This window comes from Hyaena hyaena, unplaced genomic scaffold (assembly GCF_003009895.1).
Source record: "Hyaena hyaena isolate Hyena2069 unplaced genomic scaffold, ASM300989v1 scaffold_432, whole genome shotgun sequence".
NCBI lineage: Eukaryota > Metazoa > Chordata > Mammalia > Carnivora > Hyaenidae > Hyaena > Hyaena hyaena.
Window position 1 is genome coordinate 122856 of NW_024081063.1, and position 18859 is coordinate 141714.

An 18859-nucleotide genomic window follows, 5' to 3' on the forward strand; every position below is an offset into this window, starting at 1 on the left:
TCACAGTTTGTGAATTCGAGCCCCACATCGGGCTCTGTGCTGACAGCTCAGAGCCTGGAGGCTGCTTCAGATTCCGTGTCTCCCTCTCTCTGCCCTCGTCCACTCGTGCTCTGTCTCTGTCTCTCAAAAAAAATAAATAAAAGTTAAAAGATTTTATAAAAAAAAGGAACTATACTTTTTAAAGATATACTTCCTTTCGTTTTTTTTTTACTTTTTTTAGTTTTTATTTTACTTTTTTTAGTTTTTATTTAAACCCCAGTTAGCTAACACTCTGTGTAGTAGTAGCTTCAGGTGTACAATACAGTGATTCAACGCTTCCGCACATCACCTCTGTAAGCTAACACTAGCCTTCCCTCCCTTACTTGCAAACACTGTAAAATGAAAGACCACAGAGCACTTCCCCACTCCTCGCCCATTTCCACTTTGACTCGATTACTACTCACATCACTCAGGGGAAACTACAGGCCACCAGTGACCCGTGTGGCCAGCACGCCACATCCAGTGTCTTCTCTTCCCCCTTCTGCCCATCTGACCTATTTGGATCGTTAGCATTCCCTGCCCTTGACTCAAGTCTGAAACCACCGTGTGATCCTCAGATCTGCCTTTCCTCTCCTTCTCCATTGTGTCATTCAACAAACCTTCATCCTATTCCAAGAGTACTTTGAACTCCAAGCAGCTCTCCTCTTTCCCGGGGCTACTGCCTGTGGTCTGCCCCCTTGTGGCCTCCCCCCCTCACCTCCCTGTGCGGCCACACTTCCCCCCGCTCACTAAATGCCCTGCCTTGGCAGTTATCGCCCGAAAGCCCAAACGTAATCTTTGAATTCCCCCACCTTAAAATTCTGATGGCCCCTGAATGCATATAATATCAAGTGCAGTTACTGGCCTGGCACCAAAGGCCCTTCACAAACCAGCTCCCCCGGCCTCATCCTGCATCTCTGCCGAGCATGCCCCACGGGCTCCAGAACAAACTGACAGGCTCCTCCCAGAAGAGCTGAGGCTCTCCTGCACCCATGTGCTTCTCGTCATGCTCCTCTGCTCTGGGCTGCCATGCTTCTCTTCTCCGCACGAACTCCTATTCATTCCTCAAGACCCAGACCAGCATTCAATTCTGCCTATTTTAATAATTAGCACTTATCACCCTCTATTTTGGTCCCCAGTAGACAATAACCTACTAAGGAGCAGAAGTATCATTTTATTTATTATATCTTGGCTTCTTGTCTACAGAAAAGAGGCAAACTGGAAAGAGGAGACATATAGTAAAAATCACAAGCCTTCCCTAGAGAATGGATTTTTTTGTTATATTAAGAGAGTAATCATACTATTTCTCACTTCTAAAAATAAACCGTAATTCCCCCAAAGACTTTTATGTTCTCTGTACACTAATACGATGGTTGCCCTATGCGAAGTTGTGCACTCTTAGCCCCCGTTATACAACTGTGGCCACTTCTTTTGGTTTGGGATCAGTCTCTCTAGATTAGAAAATAAACCTTCATGGGTCACCTGGGTGGCTCATTCAGTTAACTGATTTTGGCTCAGGTCACGACCTCATGGTTCATGAGTTTGAGCCCCACATCAGGCTCTGCACTGACAGCGTGGAGCCTACTTGGGATTCTCTCTCGCTCTCTCTCTCTCTCTCCCCCTATCTCTCTCCCCACCCCTCCCCCACTCATGCTTTCAATCTTAAAATAAATAAACTTAAAAAATGAAATCTTCATATTAAAAAGTTTAAATTGTTGGGTGGCTTAGTCAGTTACACGTCCAACTCTTAATCTCAGCTCAGGTCTTGATCTCAGGGTCATGAGTTCATGCCCCATGCTGGGTTCCATGCCCAGCGTAAAGCCTGCTATAAAAAAAAAGTTTAAAGTCTCTTTATTTCATAGCTCCTTGTTCATTCATAGTTAAGATTTATAAATATATACCTTCTACTTAAAAAAAAAAGGGAACACTTTTAAAGATACCTTTTGTGCAAGGAAAAGTAATCCTATAATATTCTTTAACTTTTTCCAGCTTACTACATTAATTTGTAAAAGAGTCAATTATTAAATAAAATTACATCTTTCTAAGACATACAATGAAAAAATATATATATGTTACATATATATATAAATAATCAAAGAAAATTTAAATCTGGAGAATTCAGGATTATAAAAGTAATTAAATTACTCATCTCATATCCCAGAATAGTTAATTCGGTTGACAAAGGCATCACTAAATTTTATTAGAAATTTCCATGGCTCTAAAAAAAGAAGTCAAGATGTCAATCTCTCTCCTTAAATAGAAGTGACAGGGTTCATTCAGCAACTGTTCATTGAACACTACACTCAAAACACAATGCTAATAACTATGGGAGACGTTCAGATGGATAAGACATTTCACCTCCCTCACTGCCCGAGGAGGACAAGATAAATGGCTACAATATAAGCCCAATATGACGTGTCATCAGAAAGGTCCAAAGTGCTGTAAAATTTCAGAAGAAAAAGACACTCTATCCAATTGAGAGATCCAAGAAATTCTTCCCACAAACAAGACACAAGCCCTGAAGAATAGATAGCATTGTTTACAACAGAATTGAGAAAAATGCCATTCCAGGCAGAGGGAACAGCAAAACACAAGGATCAGACACCAAACACAGGAGGCCAGGTGGCCCGAGAGAGGTCCCAAAGAGGAGGCCTCCGCTCACTTCTCACCCTTGGCCTTGCTCACCCCAACTGCAGTGCTTCCTTCCACCTCATGCAGAATCCATCCCACAAAGACTAAAACATAAATGGCCTTCCCATTCGCAAAAGATTCTGGGCTCAATCCAAGAGGCGATGGAGAGTAACTGCAAGTTTTTGAGCAGAGGTCGGACAAGGGCAGGGGAGTGCTGGAGGAAATGGATCTGGCACCAGTGTGTAGAAAGGGAAGGGAGACCTGAGGGAGACCGAGATACGGCAAGGACTGGAATAAGGTAGGGATGCTGACGCTGTTGTTGCTCAACGTTCTGGTAATAAACTCAAACACTGCAGCCGGGGGTGTGAAGCAATGTATGCTGCTGGGGTACCCAAAGTCCGGCATAATTACATATTTAACTCTTGAAAAACCTTACCATCCCATTCTAATCTTCTCTGAATTTCCTCTGTAATAAAAATAAATAAATACATAAAACTGACTCTATTTTTGTTGTTTGACAACTGACAGCTTTCAAATCCAACAGCTCCCCATTCCGCCTCACACCAGTGCAGTGGGTAAGAAAGCCAGGGCCTTCCTTCATCATGCTGGCAAGGAGAATAAAGCCATGCAGTCCCCTCCCCCTGCATGGGAGTCCTCAACCAGCTCCACTCCCAACCCCAATAAAAACCAAAGGCACTCACCGCCACCCCCTTCCTTCACTCGAGCTGATGGGCCACTTGGGTGCCTACTCTGCCCCCCTAGAAAGCCTCATTGTGTGTGTAATCAATCTTTGTACCCTCCTTGGTGTGTGTGTGGTGGGGGGGTCCATCGAAACTAACATCCAAACTGGCTGGGGTTGGAGTCCATCCCACTCTCCACTAGGGTAACGACAAGCACTCCCTACGGCCATGCCCTTACTGTCCTAGATTAGAGATAGAGGTGCAGAGAAGGGGCAGGATGGAAACATAGGGAAGGTTCCTGAGCTCTAGAACCTCTCCTGGGGAGACAGATGCCCCTTTATGAGATACCCTGTGGTGTAGAAGACCAACTCAATATCGACTATGTTGAATGGTCACATACATTCACTCCGACATCTAATTATCAGGGCGCCTGGGTACCTCAGTCGGTTAAGCATCCGACTCTTGATTTCAGCTCAAGTCATGATCTCACAGTTTGTGAGTTCAAGCCCTGCATCGGGCTCTGGGCTGATGGTGTGGAGCCTGCTTGGGTTCTTCTCTCCTCTCTCTGCCCCTTTCCCTGTTCATGCTCCTTCTCTCCTCTCTCCCTCTCTCTCTCTCTCTCTCAAAATGAATAAACTTTAAGAAAATAAATCTAACTTTCAATTTTAAAACGATTCAGTGTGCATTTGATAAATGCTCGCTCCAGTCTCTCTCCACTGGCTAACTCTAGGGCATAGTCATGGGAGCTACGTGCTTAATTAATTCTCCCATAACCGCTTGCTTTCAATTAGAAGAAATCTTGGCACAAGTTGGGAAGGAAGCACAATTAAACGTTTCCCTTCCCTAAAGTTCTGAGTTACAGCACTAGGGCAAATGAAAGGCTAAAATGGAATAAATAACAGCACAGTAACATTCTTCAAATACCACTTTAGTTATAAGCCAGGTGATACTCGATTTTTACACAATACAGCCAGTAGCCCCATGTCTTTTCAGGCAAATCTACATATACTGAAAGGTCATGATCATGAAAAACTGTCTTCTTCAAAAAGAGTTTAGAAAATCATAGTATTAACTACTTACGCATCTTTAGCTGCTCCTGCAGGGCCTAGGGAAGGAAAAAAGGTTTGCATTATTGTGGTAGAATTGCTACAAAAAATATTGATCCCAATACCCATCCAAAATAATGTTCCAGAAGAGACAAGTTGAAAATGTTTTTTTTAATGATCACTTCAAAAAGAAAAAAAGAGCAACGATATCATTAAATTCAAATCTTAAATTTTAAATTTCTTCTGCCTATTTTTAACAATCTCTATAAACTATAAGGTGCCAGTTCTAGATGGGATTTTACAGATCACCTAATCCAATCCCTTTATTTTCCAGATAAAGTGACAGCTTTAAGAAATATTTTCACTTCTATGCCACACGCCTTCTAAGTTGGTGTCCACATGGCCTTGTTTTAAGTCACACCATGCAACTAGTCACAAAGTAAAGCAAAGTCCCAAGACAAATTGGAGGGGATATCCTCAGTAAATTACAAGTCTCAAGGACACCAGCTGAGCTCCCAAGGGAGTTACATGCGTTTCTAATTCTGCACCTATTTGCTACTGAATCCCATCCCATCTTGGCTTCCCACCCACATCCCGAAAACAACCCATCTCTTCTGGACCCCATTCCTGTCGGTCAGCACAGACTGTCTCCCCAGTATGGCCAGCCCTGTCTACATACCGCCTCTTCCCGCTATCCTCATCTGAGCGACACAGAACTCGGTTCCAACTTACTAGGTACGTGGCATTAAGTGTCTTCTAACCTCTTAAAACCTCACTTCCCTCCCTTGTATCAAATGAGGGTAATACAAGTGTCTTCCTCAAAAGTTAATGTAAAACAGAGAATAAAATGCAATAACCACAGCTAAGAGTGCTATTTAAAATGGAACAGGGTAGGGGTACCTGAGTGAGCATCTGACTCTTGATTTTGGCTCAGGTCGTGATCTCACTTTCATGAGATGGAGCCACGTGCTAGGCTCTGAGCTGACAGCATGGAACCTGCTTGGGATTCTCTCTCTCAAAATAAATAAATAAAACTTAAAAAAAAAAAAAAAAAAAGGAGGACCTTGAGGAGGTGGGCCCGGCTCATGCACATATTCTGTCCCAAATTCTCAGAATTCTTTTGCTGAATTCAGCTAAAAGCTATGGCATCTACTTATGTTATAATGGACCAAAATGGACTTTCTAACACTAGCAACCAATCACACATAGATTACCTCAACTGTACGTAAACCAGCACCAAACATCTTTTCTTCAAAACAGTTTATGAACATCTTCTCTTTCCTCTAAAAACTCCTCCATCTTTCCAGAGCATGTTTTCAACTTTGATCAAAACCCTGTCTGCCGGATTGCAATCTCTAAGACCCAAGATAAATGCAAATAAATGCCCATATTTTATTTTGCAGCTTCAGTTTCAGTTACTGTTATCTGACACTACTGTGAAGTTTTTTTAATTTTTTAAATGTTTATTTATTTTTGAGAGAGAGTGAGAGAGAGACAAAGTGTGAGCAGGGGAGGAGCAGAGAGAGAGAGGGAGACACAGAATCTGAAGCAGGCTCAGGCTCTGAGTTGTCAACACAAAGCCCAACGCAGGGCTCGAGCCCACAAACCATGAGATCATGACCTGAGTCGAAGTTGGAGGATTAATCAACTGAACCACCCAGGCATCCCAAGATTTTTTTTTAAAGAAGCATGTCAACACATATTAGCAGTCAATTTCATTGGAAATTAATATCTCAATTGCTGCATCTATGAAATGGGAATTAAAATAACTTCTGCCCAAGTCATAGAGATGTGAAAATAAAGAAAGATGTGCTACAAAGTAAGAAACAAGCCTACAGGGAAAATTATTGCCAAAACTGCATGAACTGTACCCTAGTGATATTAATTTAAAATCTATAATACTGCACATTCAAAGTAGAGCGTAAAGATAACCAAGACTGTGTCTCAAACAAATTCTTTTAAGGCCCTGACCAAACCCTAACTTTGTAACAAACTTCATTCCTTTCTTTAGAGAAGCGTAACATTTTTATGTCACACCTATCATTAAAATCATTTTTATGTCACAACTATCATTAAAATTATAGAAATAAACATTGGTTTGGAATCTGAAATCATAAAACCAAAAAAAATTCCTAAAATAAAAAATCTTAATCTAAGAACAGTGGATGTTTTGATAGGAAAAAATAAGCAAAGGATTAGTGCCACCAAAAACCCGTGCAAAGGAATGTTTTATTTCAGAGTCAAAACAAGCATGAGAATTTGGAAGAAAGTCTAAAACCAAAATAATATCTTGGTTTTCATATTTTCATTTTCATGGAAAAGCACAGCGAACGCTTTGGAGGTTTACTGTGGTCGGGAGAGCCAGAGGGGTTGGAAACTTTGATTGTGCGAAGTCTTCCAGAGAGAAGAAAGCAGAGATCATAATATGGACCATGAGCCCTCAGCAGAGAGGTGGAGGGCCATCTAATGAAATCCAGAGAGCAGAGGGGACAGATGCCATCTCACTCCATCTCAGGGATGGCCCCAGGGTGGCAGGGAAAGAACAGTGTGGAATGGGAAGACAGAGACCCACGCAAAGTCCTTGCTCTGACCATTCTGTCCAAGGTCACTAAATCACTGCTTCAATTTCTAATACTGGGCGGACTAAAAGCAGCTGAGAAGTCCAAGCACAATAATGTGTGCGTAACTAGTTTCAACACAGCAACCTGTTGTTTAACCAGTACTTATTCAGCCACCAGGAAGCTTCCTTCCACCTCACCTGACTGCTGCAGGCTCCAGGCGCCCTCAGAGCCGCATCCCTGCTGGGATCATGGGCCCCAGGCACATGCCTGGTATTACTTTCCCAAAGGAAGGCAGCTCATCACTTCTGTTTACAAATGCCCCTCATTTAAAGGGCACCATCTACTTAATACGTGCAGGGGATGGGAGCAGAGAACTCAGAACCACGACAGGTATCCACATGATCGTAATACATGCTCCATTTTTTTTTTTTTGTTTTAAGGGAAGAAAATGTGCATCTTAGAAGCAAGGGAACATGGTAGTAATGATTTTTTTTATAACCAGAACAGGTATAACATGACTCCCCAACACATAACTTCTCAGAGTACAAAAATAAAAAATGCATAATTGTTGGAAACCCTTGGCAAAACTATCAGAATATGTAGGTACATAAAATGTAAAATATCTTTGTTCTGCAAAAGTAGAACACTGTAAAATTAAACAGAAGAAAAATCATTACCTTCACTACAACACTGTAATCACACTTCACCTATATATTGACTGTAATCAACCAGATGGAGATCTCTAGAGACTTAGTGCAAAAAAAAAAAAAAAAAAAATTATCTAGAACAATTCAGATAGTGGCAAAATCCCATTTGCTTTAAATTGTGTTTATGGTCCATGTGATTTATCATTTGCTAAACAAATATTTATAATGGTATCTAATTCTTTCCTGGCCCCTGGGATACAGCATCGATTCCTGTTAACACCATTTCATTTCCTGCCAGAATGGCTCTTTACCATGTAAACACAGCCTTGATGCATTAATATAATGGCCTTAGAAGAAACAGAGATGGAGGGAAGGTAACAGTGCTTCTTGTGGCATGAAATCACCACAAAATATATAGACTAGAGATCTGATGACTATTCTCCAAAACTGTGTAAAGGATGATCATTTTAAGTATCTTCCTAAGAAAAGAGAACGGGGTCTAAGGTTTGCTCTCAGACAAGTAATATATGCAGTTTCAGTGACAAAGAGTTATTATAAATGGTTAGGGTCTGTAGGGAAGAACATTTCTCTACAGACAAAAAAGTAAGAAACAGTTCAACGTTGTTGGTCGTTTGAAACATCACTTCACTTCACCAAGACTGTGTGTACCTTTTACTTTACACACTTCAAAAGACTTTAAGGTTTTATTCATGAGTTTCAAGGTCAAAAGCCTCAGTCACTTAAAAATGCATAGCAAACCCAATTTATTCAAACATTTTAAAAACTTAACCTGATACTGTGGGGTCATAGAGAGATATTTGGGCTTTGTCCCCTGTTCCTGGCACAAAATTTCTAAAACCTTTGCAATTTCCTGAGTGAGAAGGGTAATGGGAGCCTCTTTCATACTGATGAAGGGACTCCTAGCAGGACCCAAGATAGCTCTGGGATGGGGACTGGTCACCAGAAAAGCCGAGCCTTGTCAGAAGCTTGAAACTTTTGGCCCCATCCCTGTTCCCCAGGGAGGGGAGAGGAGCTGGAGATTGAGTTTATCCCCAATAGTCAATGATCCCATCAATCATGTCTCTGTAATGAACTCTCCCTAAAAACCCCTAAAAGACAAGGTTCTGAGACCTTCTGAATTGGCAACCACATCCATGTGCTAGGAGGGTGGCACACCCCAACTCTATTGAGGCAGGAATTCCTATACTCGGGACCCTGCAGACATCACTCTATGTACCTCACCACTGGCTGTTCATTTGTGTACTTTATACTAAACTGGTAAATTTAAACCCATAAGTATAGTGCCTTCCTGAATTCCAAGCCATTCTAGCAAATTATCAAATCTAAGGAGGGGAGCCGTGGGAACACCCAAATTTGTTGCCAAGCTGGACAGAGGTGGGAGTAATCTGAGGACCCAATACTTGCGACTAGTGTTAGAAGTGAGTATATTTTGGGGGCGCCTGGGTGGCTCAGTCAGTTACGCATCTGACTCTTGATCTGGGCTCAGGTCAGAATCTCACAGCTCACAGGATCGAGTCTTGCACTGGGCTCTTTGCTGGGCCTGCTTGGGATTCTCTCTCCCTCTCTCTTCCCCTCCCCAATGTCCCCTTGCACATGTGTGTGCACAATAAATAAACTTTAAAAAAGAATTGAGGACATCTTATGGAACCTTGCCCTTAAATCTGTGGTGATGGACACAAACTCCAGGTGGCTAGTGTCAGACGTAAATTGCACTGTAGGACTCCACGTAGTGTCAGAGCACTGGGACACTGGATTGCATCAGGAGGGAAAATATCTCTCAGATATTCTTCAGGAGTTATAAAAATGTGATATCCTAAGAAGTAACTGAGGCTTGAGGGCGCCTGGGTGGCTCATTCAGTTAAGCGTCTGACTTGGCTCAGGTCATGATCTTGAGGTTCTTGAGTTTAAGCCCCGCATTGGGCTCTGTGCTGACAGCTCGGAGCCTGGAGCCTGCTTCAATGCTGTATCTCCCACTCTCTCTGCCCCTCCCCTGCTTGCACTCTGTCTCTCAAAAATAAACAAACATTAAAAAAAAATTTAAATAACTAAGGCTCTAAACAGCCTCCAAGTGCCCTATGAATCACACACCAATACTGAATGGTACAATATTTGCATCAGCAAATAATTACTTACGCTCCAGGTATACTTTGTAAACCATATTTCCTTATTATCTAATTATATCCCACTCCCAAATAACTGCAGAAAAAGTTTCTGTATTGGTTTTGCACTGCCGCTGTAACAAATCACCAAAGACTGGCTGGCATATAACAACAGAAATACTGCTCTTGGAGATCTGGGATCCAGATGGATAAAATAAAGGCATCAACAGATCCAAACTTCCATGCTCCTCTTAGCATCTGGTGGCAGTGAGCACTCCTTGGCATTCTTTGGCCTGTGACCTCACACTATGTGCACTCTACTCACCCATATTCCCACATCATCAGGTCTCTTTTATAAGGACACTTATCACTGGATTTAGGGCCCACCCGGAGCATCTAGGATGATCTCCTCATCTCAAAATCCTTAACGTAATTACATTGGCAAAGACCCTTTTTCCAAGTAAGAAAGGTAGCATCCACACGTTCCAGGGACTCGGATAAAGCCGTGTCTTTTTAGAGGCCACCATTCAACCCACTGCACCTCTTAACCCTGTCCTCCACCATCCCCCTGAAACCTGAAATTCTCTTGTGAAAAGAAATCTATAGCAAAATAAAGGTTTGCAGGGGGAGGGATTAAATTTAATGTTACAGGTCATACATTCCAGAAACACAGACAAAACCTTATTCCTCGTGAATGATAAAGCAAGCCAGCTACAGGACACGACATGGGCTCAGCAGGTTTAGGGAGGTAGATGTGACACCTTGGCTCCTATAGACAGATGTCCCCTTGAAATCTAATCAGTCTTACAAGTGAAGAGTGAGGTGTACAGTTCAATATGTTCTCAACATTGTTCAGATTCATACAGTTATTGTTATGAGCCTCCTCCTATGTGCCAAATGCTAATATAAAGAAAATACTTTTTTAAAGAAAGGCTACATACATTTTTACATTTGAAAATCTGGCCTATTTAATTAATTAATTAATTTTTAGAGAAAGGTCCTACTTTTTTTTTTAATGTGTATTTATTTTGAGAGAGATAGAGAGCATGGGGGGGGGGGTAGGGCAGAGTGAGAGAGGGAGGGAGAGAGTCCTAAGCGATCATGACGTGAGCCAACATCAAGGGTTGGATGCTTAACGGACTGAGCCAACCAGGCACCAGGAGAGACTAGCCTATTAATTCCTTTTTCCATCACCTTGTATTGCACTGTATAGAATTTATGTTATAAATATGTTCTACATATAGAAATATGTTATAGACTGGAAATATTCACAAGTAAATGAATTGCTAAATTACATATTAAATCATACTTCCTTCTTCTAATGGAGTGGTGATAATTTAAACACATGCACCAAAAAATAAAATTGTATACATGAAGAATTTCTAAAAAAAGCACTAAAGATTTACAAATCACTCTTCTTTCAGCATAAATGATCAAAAACAGAAATGATTATGGTTCTTATGGGAAATAATAAAAATATGCAGGAATGTCCCGCTCTTTATTTGTTTTATAAAAGAAAAGAACAGGCCCTCTGAGGACTGTATAAACATAAGTACAGAAAAACTAAACAAACTTCTATTTAATTTTGACAGCTTGTGATATCTCCTCTGACCCATAATAGTTCTAAAAATATGTCATAGTCTCAGTTTGGCCAAAAGAAGTTGAACAACAGCTCGTGGTTGATCCAAAGCGACTTTATTTTTCAAGGAGCCAATAAAAAAAAGTACATTCATAAGTCATCTCTTCAATAAGGGGAAAAAATCCAGGTCAATGTGTCCTAGAAATATAAAATTACAGGCATGAATATGGAAGCTCTCACAAAATCTCTCTGATTGCAGGTTGTCCTTGTTGGGCACTCCCACTTTAGGCGGCTAAAAATTAATAAATAAAGGCAGCCACATAAAGTAAGGCACTGACATCTCGCTCCTGTATTATAATTTAACCGTGTCTACACTGAGTGCTAAGTGGCTTACGACAGGACTGAGTAGCTCCCTGAGGTCACCTTTATGAACCGTGCACGCGGCTGCAACATCAGTTCTGGGGAGCTGGGACACGGGGACGTCCAGATCCTGTCCAGATTCTGTCGCACCAGTGGCAAGTGCCTGGACAGAGCTACTTCCACATTTCTCCTCATTCTCCATCACTTCTCACTGCAGCCTCCAGAAGAATACTGATCACCTGCATCTTCCTACCTTCCCTTTAGAGGCAGAGGAATCTTCCAGTTACCCGGGCATTAGTTTGGGTTCATTTTTATTTCTCCATCCCACGCAGCCCACCTCAGCCTGGCTGTCCCGGGGGCTCTGACATCAATGCCTCCGACGCTCCAGGCCCTTCTCACTCCCCTGACTCCAGACAGCAGCTTTAAAGTATGCCACTGCTGTATGCCCACTCTGCTTCTACACCAGTGAGCCAAGTCTGTCCCTATATTAATAATAAACAGGGAGTGCTTACAATACACGAGACGCTGTTGTAAGTACTTTTCTTACATTAACTCATTTTATCCTGAGCAAGTTCTATTATTACTCCCTCATTTTACAGTTGAGAGAACTAAGGTACAGTTTAAGCAAGTTGCCCAAGGTCACACAGCTCATAAATGACAAAAGCAGGATTTGAACTGGGGCCCTTTGGCACCAGAGGCCTCCCTCAACTCTGAGGCTTTCCTGCCCGCTTGTCCTCCTTACCCCGCACTGTAACCACTCTTACTTCCTTCCCAGCACCCTCTAACCAACATGAACTACTCCCTGAAATGCACGGAGCCCATTTCTACCCCTATGATTTCATACAGTGCCAAAAACGCCCTCCCTTCAATTATCTGCATATCCAAATATTACCTATTCTTCAGAACCAAATCAAGTCCCACTTCTCCTAAGCAGGCTGTCCTGACTGCTGGAGGCCTTATTTGATTGTCTCAAGTGCTCTCTCAGTCATACAATTTAGGACCTAATTTTGCATCTTCTCTGCTTCGCGACTATACTCATTCAGTCAACAAAACAAAATGTTTTTGATGGCCAAAAATTCCATTGAGAGTTTGGATACCGGTCTAGAGGTCCAAGGTACAGCAGACTCCTGGGTGGATCAGTCAGTTAAGCCTATCACTCTGTTCTTGAACCCGTCATGATCTTGCAGGTTCATGGGATGGAGCCCCTCGTCGGACTCTGCACAACTCGGAACCTGCTGGAGATTCTCTCTCCTCCTCCCTCTCTGCCCCTCCCGGGCTCCAGCTCTTTAAGAAAAAAAAAAAAAAGATACAGGAGGCACTCATGAGAACTACATTTGGAGGAAGGGAACAGAAGAGGCAATAAAAAAGGGCGCCTGGGTGGCTCAGTTGGTTGAGTGTCCGACTTTGGCCCAGGTCATGATCTCGCAGTTTGTGAATTCAAGCCCCGCTTTGGGCTCTGTGCTGACAGCTCGGAGCCTGGAGCCTGCTTCGGATTCTGTGTTTCCCCTCTCTGTCTGTTCCTCCCTCGCTTGCACTCTGTCTGTCTGTCTCTCTCTCAAAATTAAATAAAGATTTAAAAAAATTTTTTTCAAAAGAGGCAATAAACAAAATATCAGCTCTCCAGCAAAGAGTGTTTCAAACAAAGAAAACCACAAGACTGACTTCAACATGTTGAGAAAACAGAAAGAAGGATGGTGGGGTTAGAGTCTGGGTGTAGTAGCAGGGCAAGAAGTCAGTTATGACAGGGGCACCCGGGTGGCTCAGTGGGTTAAGAGTTGGACTTCAGCTCAAGTCATGATCTCATGGTTTGTGAGTTCAAGTCCCACGTCAGGCTCTGTGTTGACAGCCTGGAGCCTGCTTCGGATTCTGTGTCTCCATCTCTCTCTCCCCCTCCCCTGCTTGCACTCTGTCTATAAATAAATAAACATTAAAAAAAAAAAGTCACTTATGACATAAGCAATTTCTTGGATGCTATCAACAAAATTTTATATTATCCCCATATGCTAAGGACAGTAGCAACATTTCAGGACTACCAAACCATTTATACATGTAAATTAAAGCTGAACCACACAGCTACATCAAAAGAAGAGAATGCAATTATCTAGCTAATTGAGGATAAGAAGAAAACTAATCTAAATAATTGGACCCAAAAGGATTGTATTAACTCCCTGGGTACACTGATAAAACAGAATAAATAATTGTTAAACTCCTCCTCTTCAGACTATTGTTATACAAATAGCAGAAGAACAGTTACGGAAACATTCTGATAATAAGTTGCCACAAAGTTATGATCAGACAGTTGCCAATTATATATCTCTGGTAGGAAAACTACAACTAAAAAATTCAGTCAACTATCATGAGCAGATTACTTCTGATATAAGTCCTCTGCTGCAAAGAACTTCTACAGTCTTAGCCTGCACTGAAATAGGCTATTGTAGACATTTGGAACCATCCAAACTTTATAAGGGATTTTCTAGTTTACCTAAAAAGAGACTGGCTTATATTGCAGACTCACTTAGCCATCTATATATCTGATTATATAAAAAGGAATGGCTGACCTGTTTAGATCATTAGCCTAAATGCAGGGCTGCTCCATTCTCTGCTTAGTTTAAAAAAAAAAAAAAAAAATTATGTTCAAAGGAAAACAAAGCGACAGAGAATCTGATTGCTGAGATAGGTGGGGGGCAGAGAGAAAGAGCAAGAGCTCCCTGCCTTACAGTATATGCAGCACTTTTAAAATGGATTATTGAATCCAGATGTTTCTCTATCATTTAGGCTCTAGACTCTAGATGACGCAGGAAACCCAACACAGTTCTAGGTTGGGGGAAAATCAAATTCCTACATTGAGACAGTGATCTTATTAAAACATTACAGTGGAGAGAGCTCTCATGCAATCAAAATGGTTCTCATGACCCCATCTGGACCAGCAGTTCAACTCCTTCCCAAAGCCTCCTTGGATTAAACTGTATTATTCAACATCTCCTGGGCACTTGGATGTTCAATGTGCATTTTACCATACTCTGCTTTGTAAATGTTCTCAAATGGTTAATCTTCCTACCTAGGCTATCAACTTCTCAAGGGCATGAAAGTTTGGGGCACCTGGGTGGCTCAGTCGGTTGAGCGTCAGACTTCGGTTCAGGTCATGATCTCGCAGGTTCGTGGGTTCGAGCCCCACGTCGGGCTCTGTGCTGACAGCTCAGAGCTTGGAGCCTGCTTTGGATTCTGTGTCTCCCTCTCTCTCTGCCCCTCCCCTGCTTGTGCTCTATCTCTCTCACTCTCAAAAATAAGTAAACATTAAAAAAAAATTTTTTTTTAAAAGAAAGTTTTTTTTTTAAGTTTTATTTATTTCTAGGAGAGAGAGAGAGACAGCGTGAGAAGGGAAGGGTCAGAGAGAGAGGGAGTCACAGACTCTGAAACAGGCTCCAGGCTCTGAGCTGGCAGTCAGCACAGAGCCCGACGCGGGGCTCGAACCCACGAACCGCGAGATCATGACCTAAGAGAAAGTCGGACGCTCAACCGACTAAGCCACCCAGGCGCCCCTAAAAAAAGAAAGTTTAATTTCAATCACCCATTGCTGGATGCTCAGCATTTGCCTTAAAGCCCCTGGTAAAGTATAGCACTCTGCACATAGAGGTGGACTGTGTATAAGGTTGCGGTCAGAAATCTCCTTTAGGAGAAATTATCTGGGGCCTGAGTGATCTAGGGGCTGACTCCTTATGGCTGTTTGATCATTTTACTGCATATCAGTTTCTCCATATATTGGACATACAGAATCAAATTTACACAAGTACACTACTAAATATCAATTTGTCATATTAACCAATCTCTCCAGACAAAAACCAGGAAAGGCGGTTGTTCAGGTAGCTCAGGGAGAGAAGAAACAATTATCTCTTTTACCTGAATTACTTAGAGAGTAAACAGGGCTTTTAATGAAGATTTTAGGTTTAAGGGTATTATTATTATGTGCTGACACACCCTTTGGAAGTAGATTTGCCATGTTCCTGTAGAAAAATGTTCAGGGAAAGCCAATTCACCTTCAACATGGTAATATTCCACTACTCCAAAATAATTACAGTTTACGCAGGGCTTTCACTCTGTAACTCAAAAAAGTGAAATGAAATGCCCTTAGCAATGCAACCAGCATAGAACCAAAGTCAAGCTTGAGCCCTAGTCTTCAGGCTCCAAGTTCAGCACACCTTCCCACCTTCTCTCTGTACTTTTGTATTTGTGTATATATGTACAGATGGGTGGGTGGATGGATGGATTGCGGAAAAGCTCAAGTATAGCTACTGGTCTGTATGACCCTGGGATATCTCAGAAGTTGTGCACAGTAAATACCTGGAGGAAGGGACAAGCTACTTAATGCATTTCATGCCATCTGAGTTCAGGACCACACATCTGCAACTTGGCCAATAGTGGTTTTGATGCTGATGTCAAAGTTCACAACCAAAAGATATTCCAATACCTTTGCACTGTGGCTTATTTTTCTTAACCTTACATAGTTCATCCTGATGCATTTCCTTTCTGAAACTCAAGTCCTACCACCAGCTGACAGAAAATTTCAAAATAACAATGACCAAATCCCAAAGCTAGCCAGCTGGACTCTAGCAAGGAAATATTTGGGGAATGACTTCTTAAAGGCAAGAATCATCAAAGAAGCGATGCAGTGAGTCCTTGCTCATGTTTTCTCCGTCGTGTTTTACAGTCTGCACTGGCTATCTTGTTCTTCCCTGAACAAAAAGTAATTTTTAGCACAGAGCAAGCTAGAGGAGAGAACGACATGCTCTTACAGGAACTGTCCTTCATAAACAAGAGAGAGGCTACCCCACCAGAAGACGTGCGCTTTGCACATTCTGCTCAATATAACTATACCTCCTTTTATGTGTAATAAGAGATATGCACCTAGATTGTGTGTGATACAACCAAGTATCTGTAAAGAGAACTCTAATTTCCCATTTTCTTCCATTACCATTTCCATATTACCTTATCATTGCTCCGATGTCGCAATGGCACCCCTCCCTCCTAGCCCCAAATCTGACAAGCAGTTCATTAATAAATAAAAATGTAACTGAACTAACCTGCTGTATAGCTCCACTTTAAAGGAAATGTTACAAATCTTCCTATGATTTTTTAACGTGGATAATTGTTCTTAAAGTTTTTTAAATTTTTATTTATTTTTTTAAGTTTATTTACTTATTTTGAGAAAGAAAACGAGAGAGCGCATGCTTGAGTCGAGGAGGGGCAGAGTGGGAGAGAGAGAATCCCAAGCCAGCTCTGCACTGACAGAAGCGGGACTCGAGCTCCTGAACAGTGACATCAGGACCTGAGCTGAAATCAGGATGCTCAACCAATGGAGTCACCCAGGTGCCCTGTTCTAACCTTGAGGTGGACTGCAAGGGGTCCTAGTGCAGGTCGGATTGAGAGACAGGATGTATGGTGCGGGATGTGGGTTTGCTACTGTTCCAAGTCTCCAGGCAGAGCTTTCTGGCCGCTCTCAAGTCAGAATCCTGTCAGGCCTCATTAGCATAAGGTGCTTACTAAGATAACTAACCTGTTTCACTGTTACATGGGTGGAAAAGATTTGTTCCCTGGTGGCTGTCTGCACACCACAAAGACAAGAATTTAATTCAAGATGACCGAGATCACGTGCAAGAGGTCAACTTTTCAGTGAATCATTACCTGGGTTCAGTCACAGCTCTGAGACTAGAATCCCACATATGTTAGTGCCTTCTCTGAAAACGGAATATTCCATGTGAGGTCCACAAACAGGGAAAACAAACTTGGCGGTTAACAGCGGACCTCCACATCTGATCCCACTAAGCAAGCGCCAAAATAAACTTTAAAATAAATAAACAGATAAAGCTCGAATTTTAAACTCCATCCTCCACGGGGGTCTGGAGGTAGGGAAGGGACAAGCCCAAGGTCACAAAGACAAGACGTCCACACCAGTCTGCTAGGAAAGACTGCGGCATCGGACTGCCCTTTGCATTCGCCGGTGGGCCTAGGATGACTGATCTCAACCGGAGGAGATTAGGAGTTCTTTAACCGAAAGAATTACTAACATAGGCCAGCAGATAGGACTCCAGACAGATCCAGACTCACATCGGGAGACGCTGGCTGGGTTAAAAGGGAAGAGAGAGTTGAGTTTTGGAAGAAGTCACTTGATAACAAAGCCTGGCTGGCTGAGGTGGGAAAATTTACCAATCAACAAAAGGAATCGGTGTGAAAGAAGTTTCAGTATATTTGTCAGGGAAAAACAAATGAAGCGATCACTGCTGATATTAAAGCTCTGTCACACTTCCCTTAGAGCGTCCTTAATACTGCAGCTTCTCGGAGGAGAAATCCTACGGGCAGCCCGGTCGGTTTTAGGCTTCAGGACAGACTCGGTTGAATTTTCGGAGCCCGGCGTGCGGCTCTTGCCGACACCACCACCACCACCACCACCACCAAAGTCCTGAATGGCTCCGCCGCACGTTCCGGCTGCAGCGCCGGGGGTCCGGGGGGCTGGGGGCGAGGCCCGCGGGGCGGCCCGGCCGCGGGCGGGAGTCCTCTCCCCCGGGAGGGAGCCGGGCTCCCCGCTGCAGGGGAGCCCGGGCGCGACCCCCCCCGCCGCCCCGCGCACCCGCCGCAGGACCGCCCCGCAGGCTCGCCTGGTCCCGGCGCGCCCGCCCCCGCCCCCGCCCGCGGGGCGAAATGCCCTGCTTCGTGTCCCTTCGAGAGCGGGCGGGCTGCCCCCCGTCCCGAAAATGGGGACGGGGACAGGAGGGCTGCGCGCCCTGCCTCCCCCCGGGTCCCCGCCCCGCCGCGCCGCCTCCCCCCGCCCCGCCCCGCCGCCTCTCCCCCCGCGCCCCGCAGAGCCCCCCGCCGCCCCCGAGCGCCCGGCCCGCGCCCCCGCTCACCTCGGCCGGCGCCCGCGCTCGCGGCGGTGGAGTTCCCGCAGCCCATCGCGCCGCCGGCGGGGGAAGCCGCGCTCGGGAGCAGGCGGCCGCGGGTCCTGGGGGCGGAGACGGAGGCGGAGGGCGGCGCGCCCCGAGCCTGAGGCCGGCGGGGGGCGCGCCGCGCCGGGGGGCGAGCCGGCCCGCCCCCTCCCGCAGCCGAGCGGTGCCGGCCGCGACGCGCGGGGGGCGGGGGGCAAGGCGAGCGGGCGCGGCCCGGGGCAGAAGCCGCCCGGCACCCCTCGCCCCCGCCTCGGTCGGGGTCTCCGCCGGACCCACCCG

At 44.0% G+C, this 18859-nt stretch overlaps 1 protein-coding gene across 1 annotated transcript in view; it reads right to left on the bottom strand.

Moving 5' to 3' along the window:
* The window catches only part of CUNH12orf75 (chromosome unknown C12orf75 homolog), a 39416-nt gene extending 20791 nt beyond the window's left edge, over positions 1 to 18625 (bottom strand). The window contains exons 1-2 of the mRNA XM_039252896.1: positions 18542 to 18625; positions 4410 to 4434 (exon numbers count right to left, since the gene is read on the bottom strand). Coding sequence (XP_039108827.1) covers positions 4410 to 4434; positions 18542 to 18587 — 71 coding nt within the window. The 5' untranslated portion in view covers positions 18588 to 18625. The remainder of the gene's footprint in view (positions 1 to 4409; positions 4435 to 18541) is intronic.
* Positions 18626 to 18859: the final 234 nt, after the last annotated feature.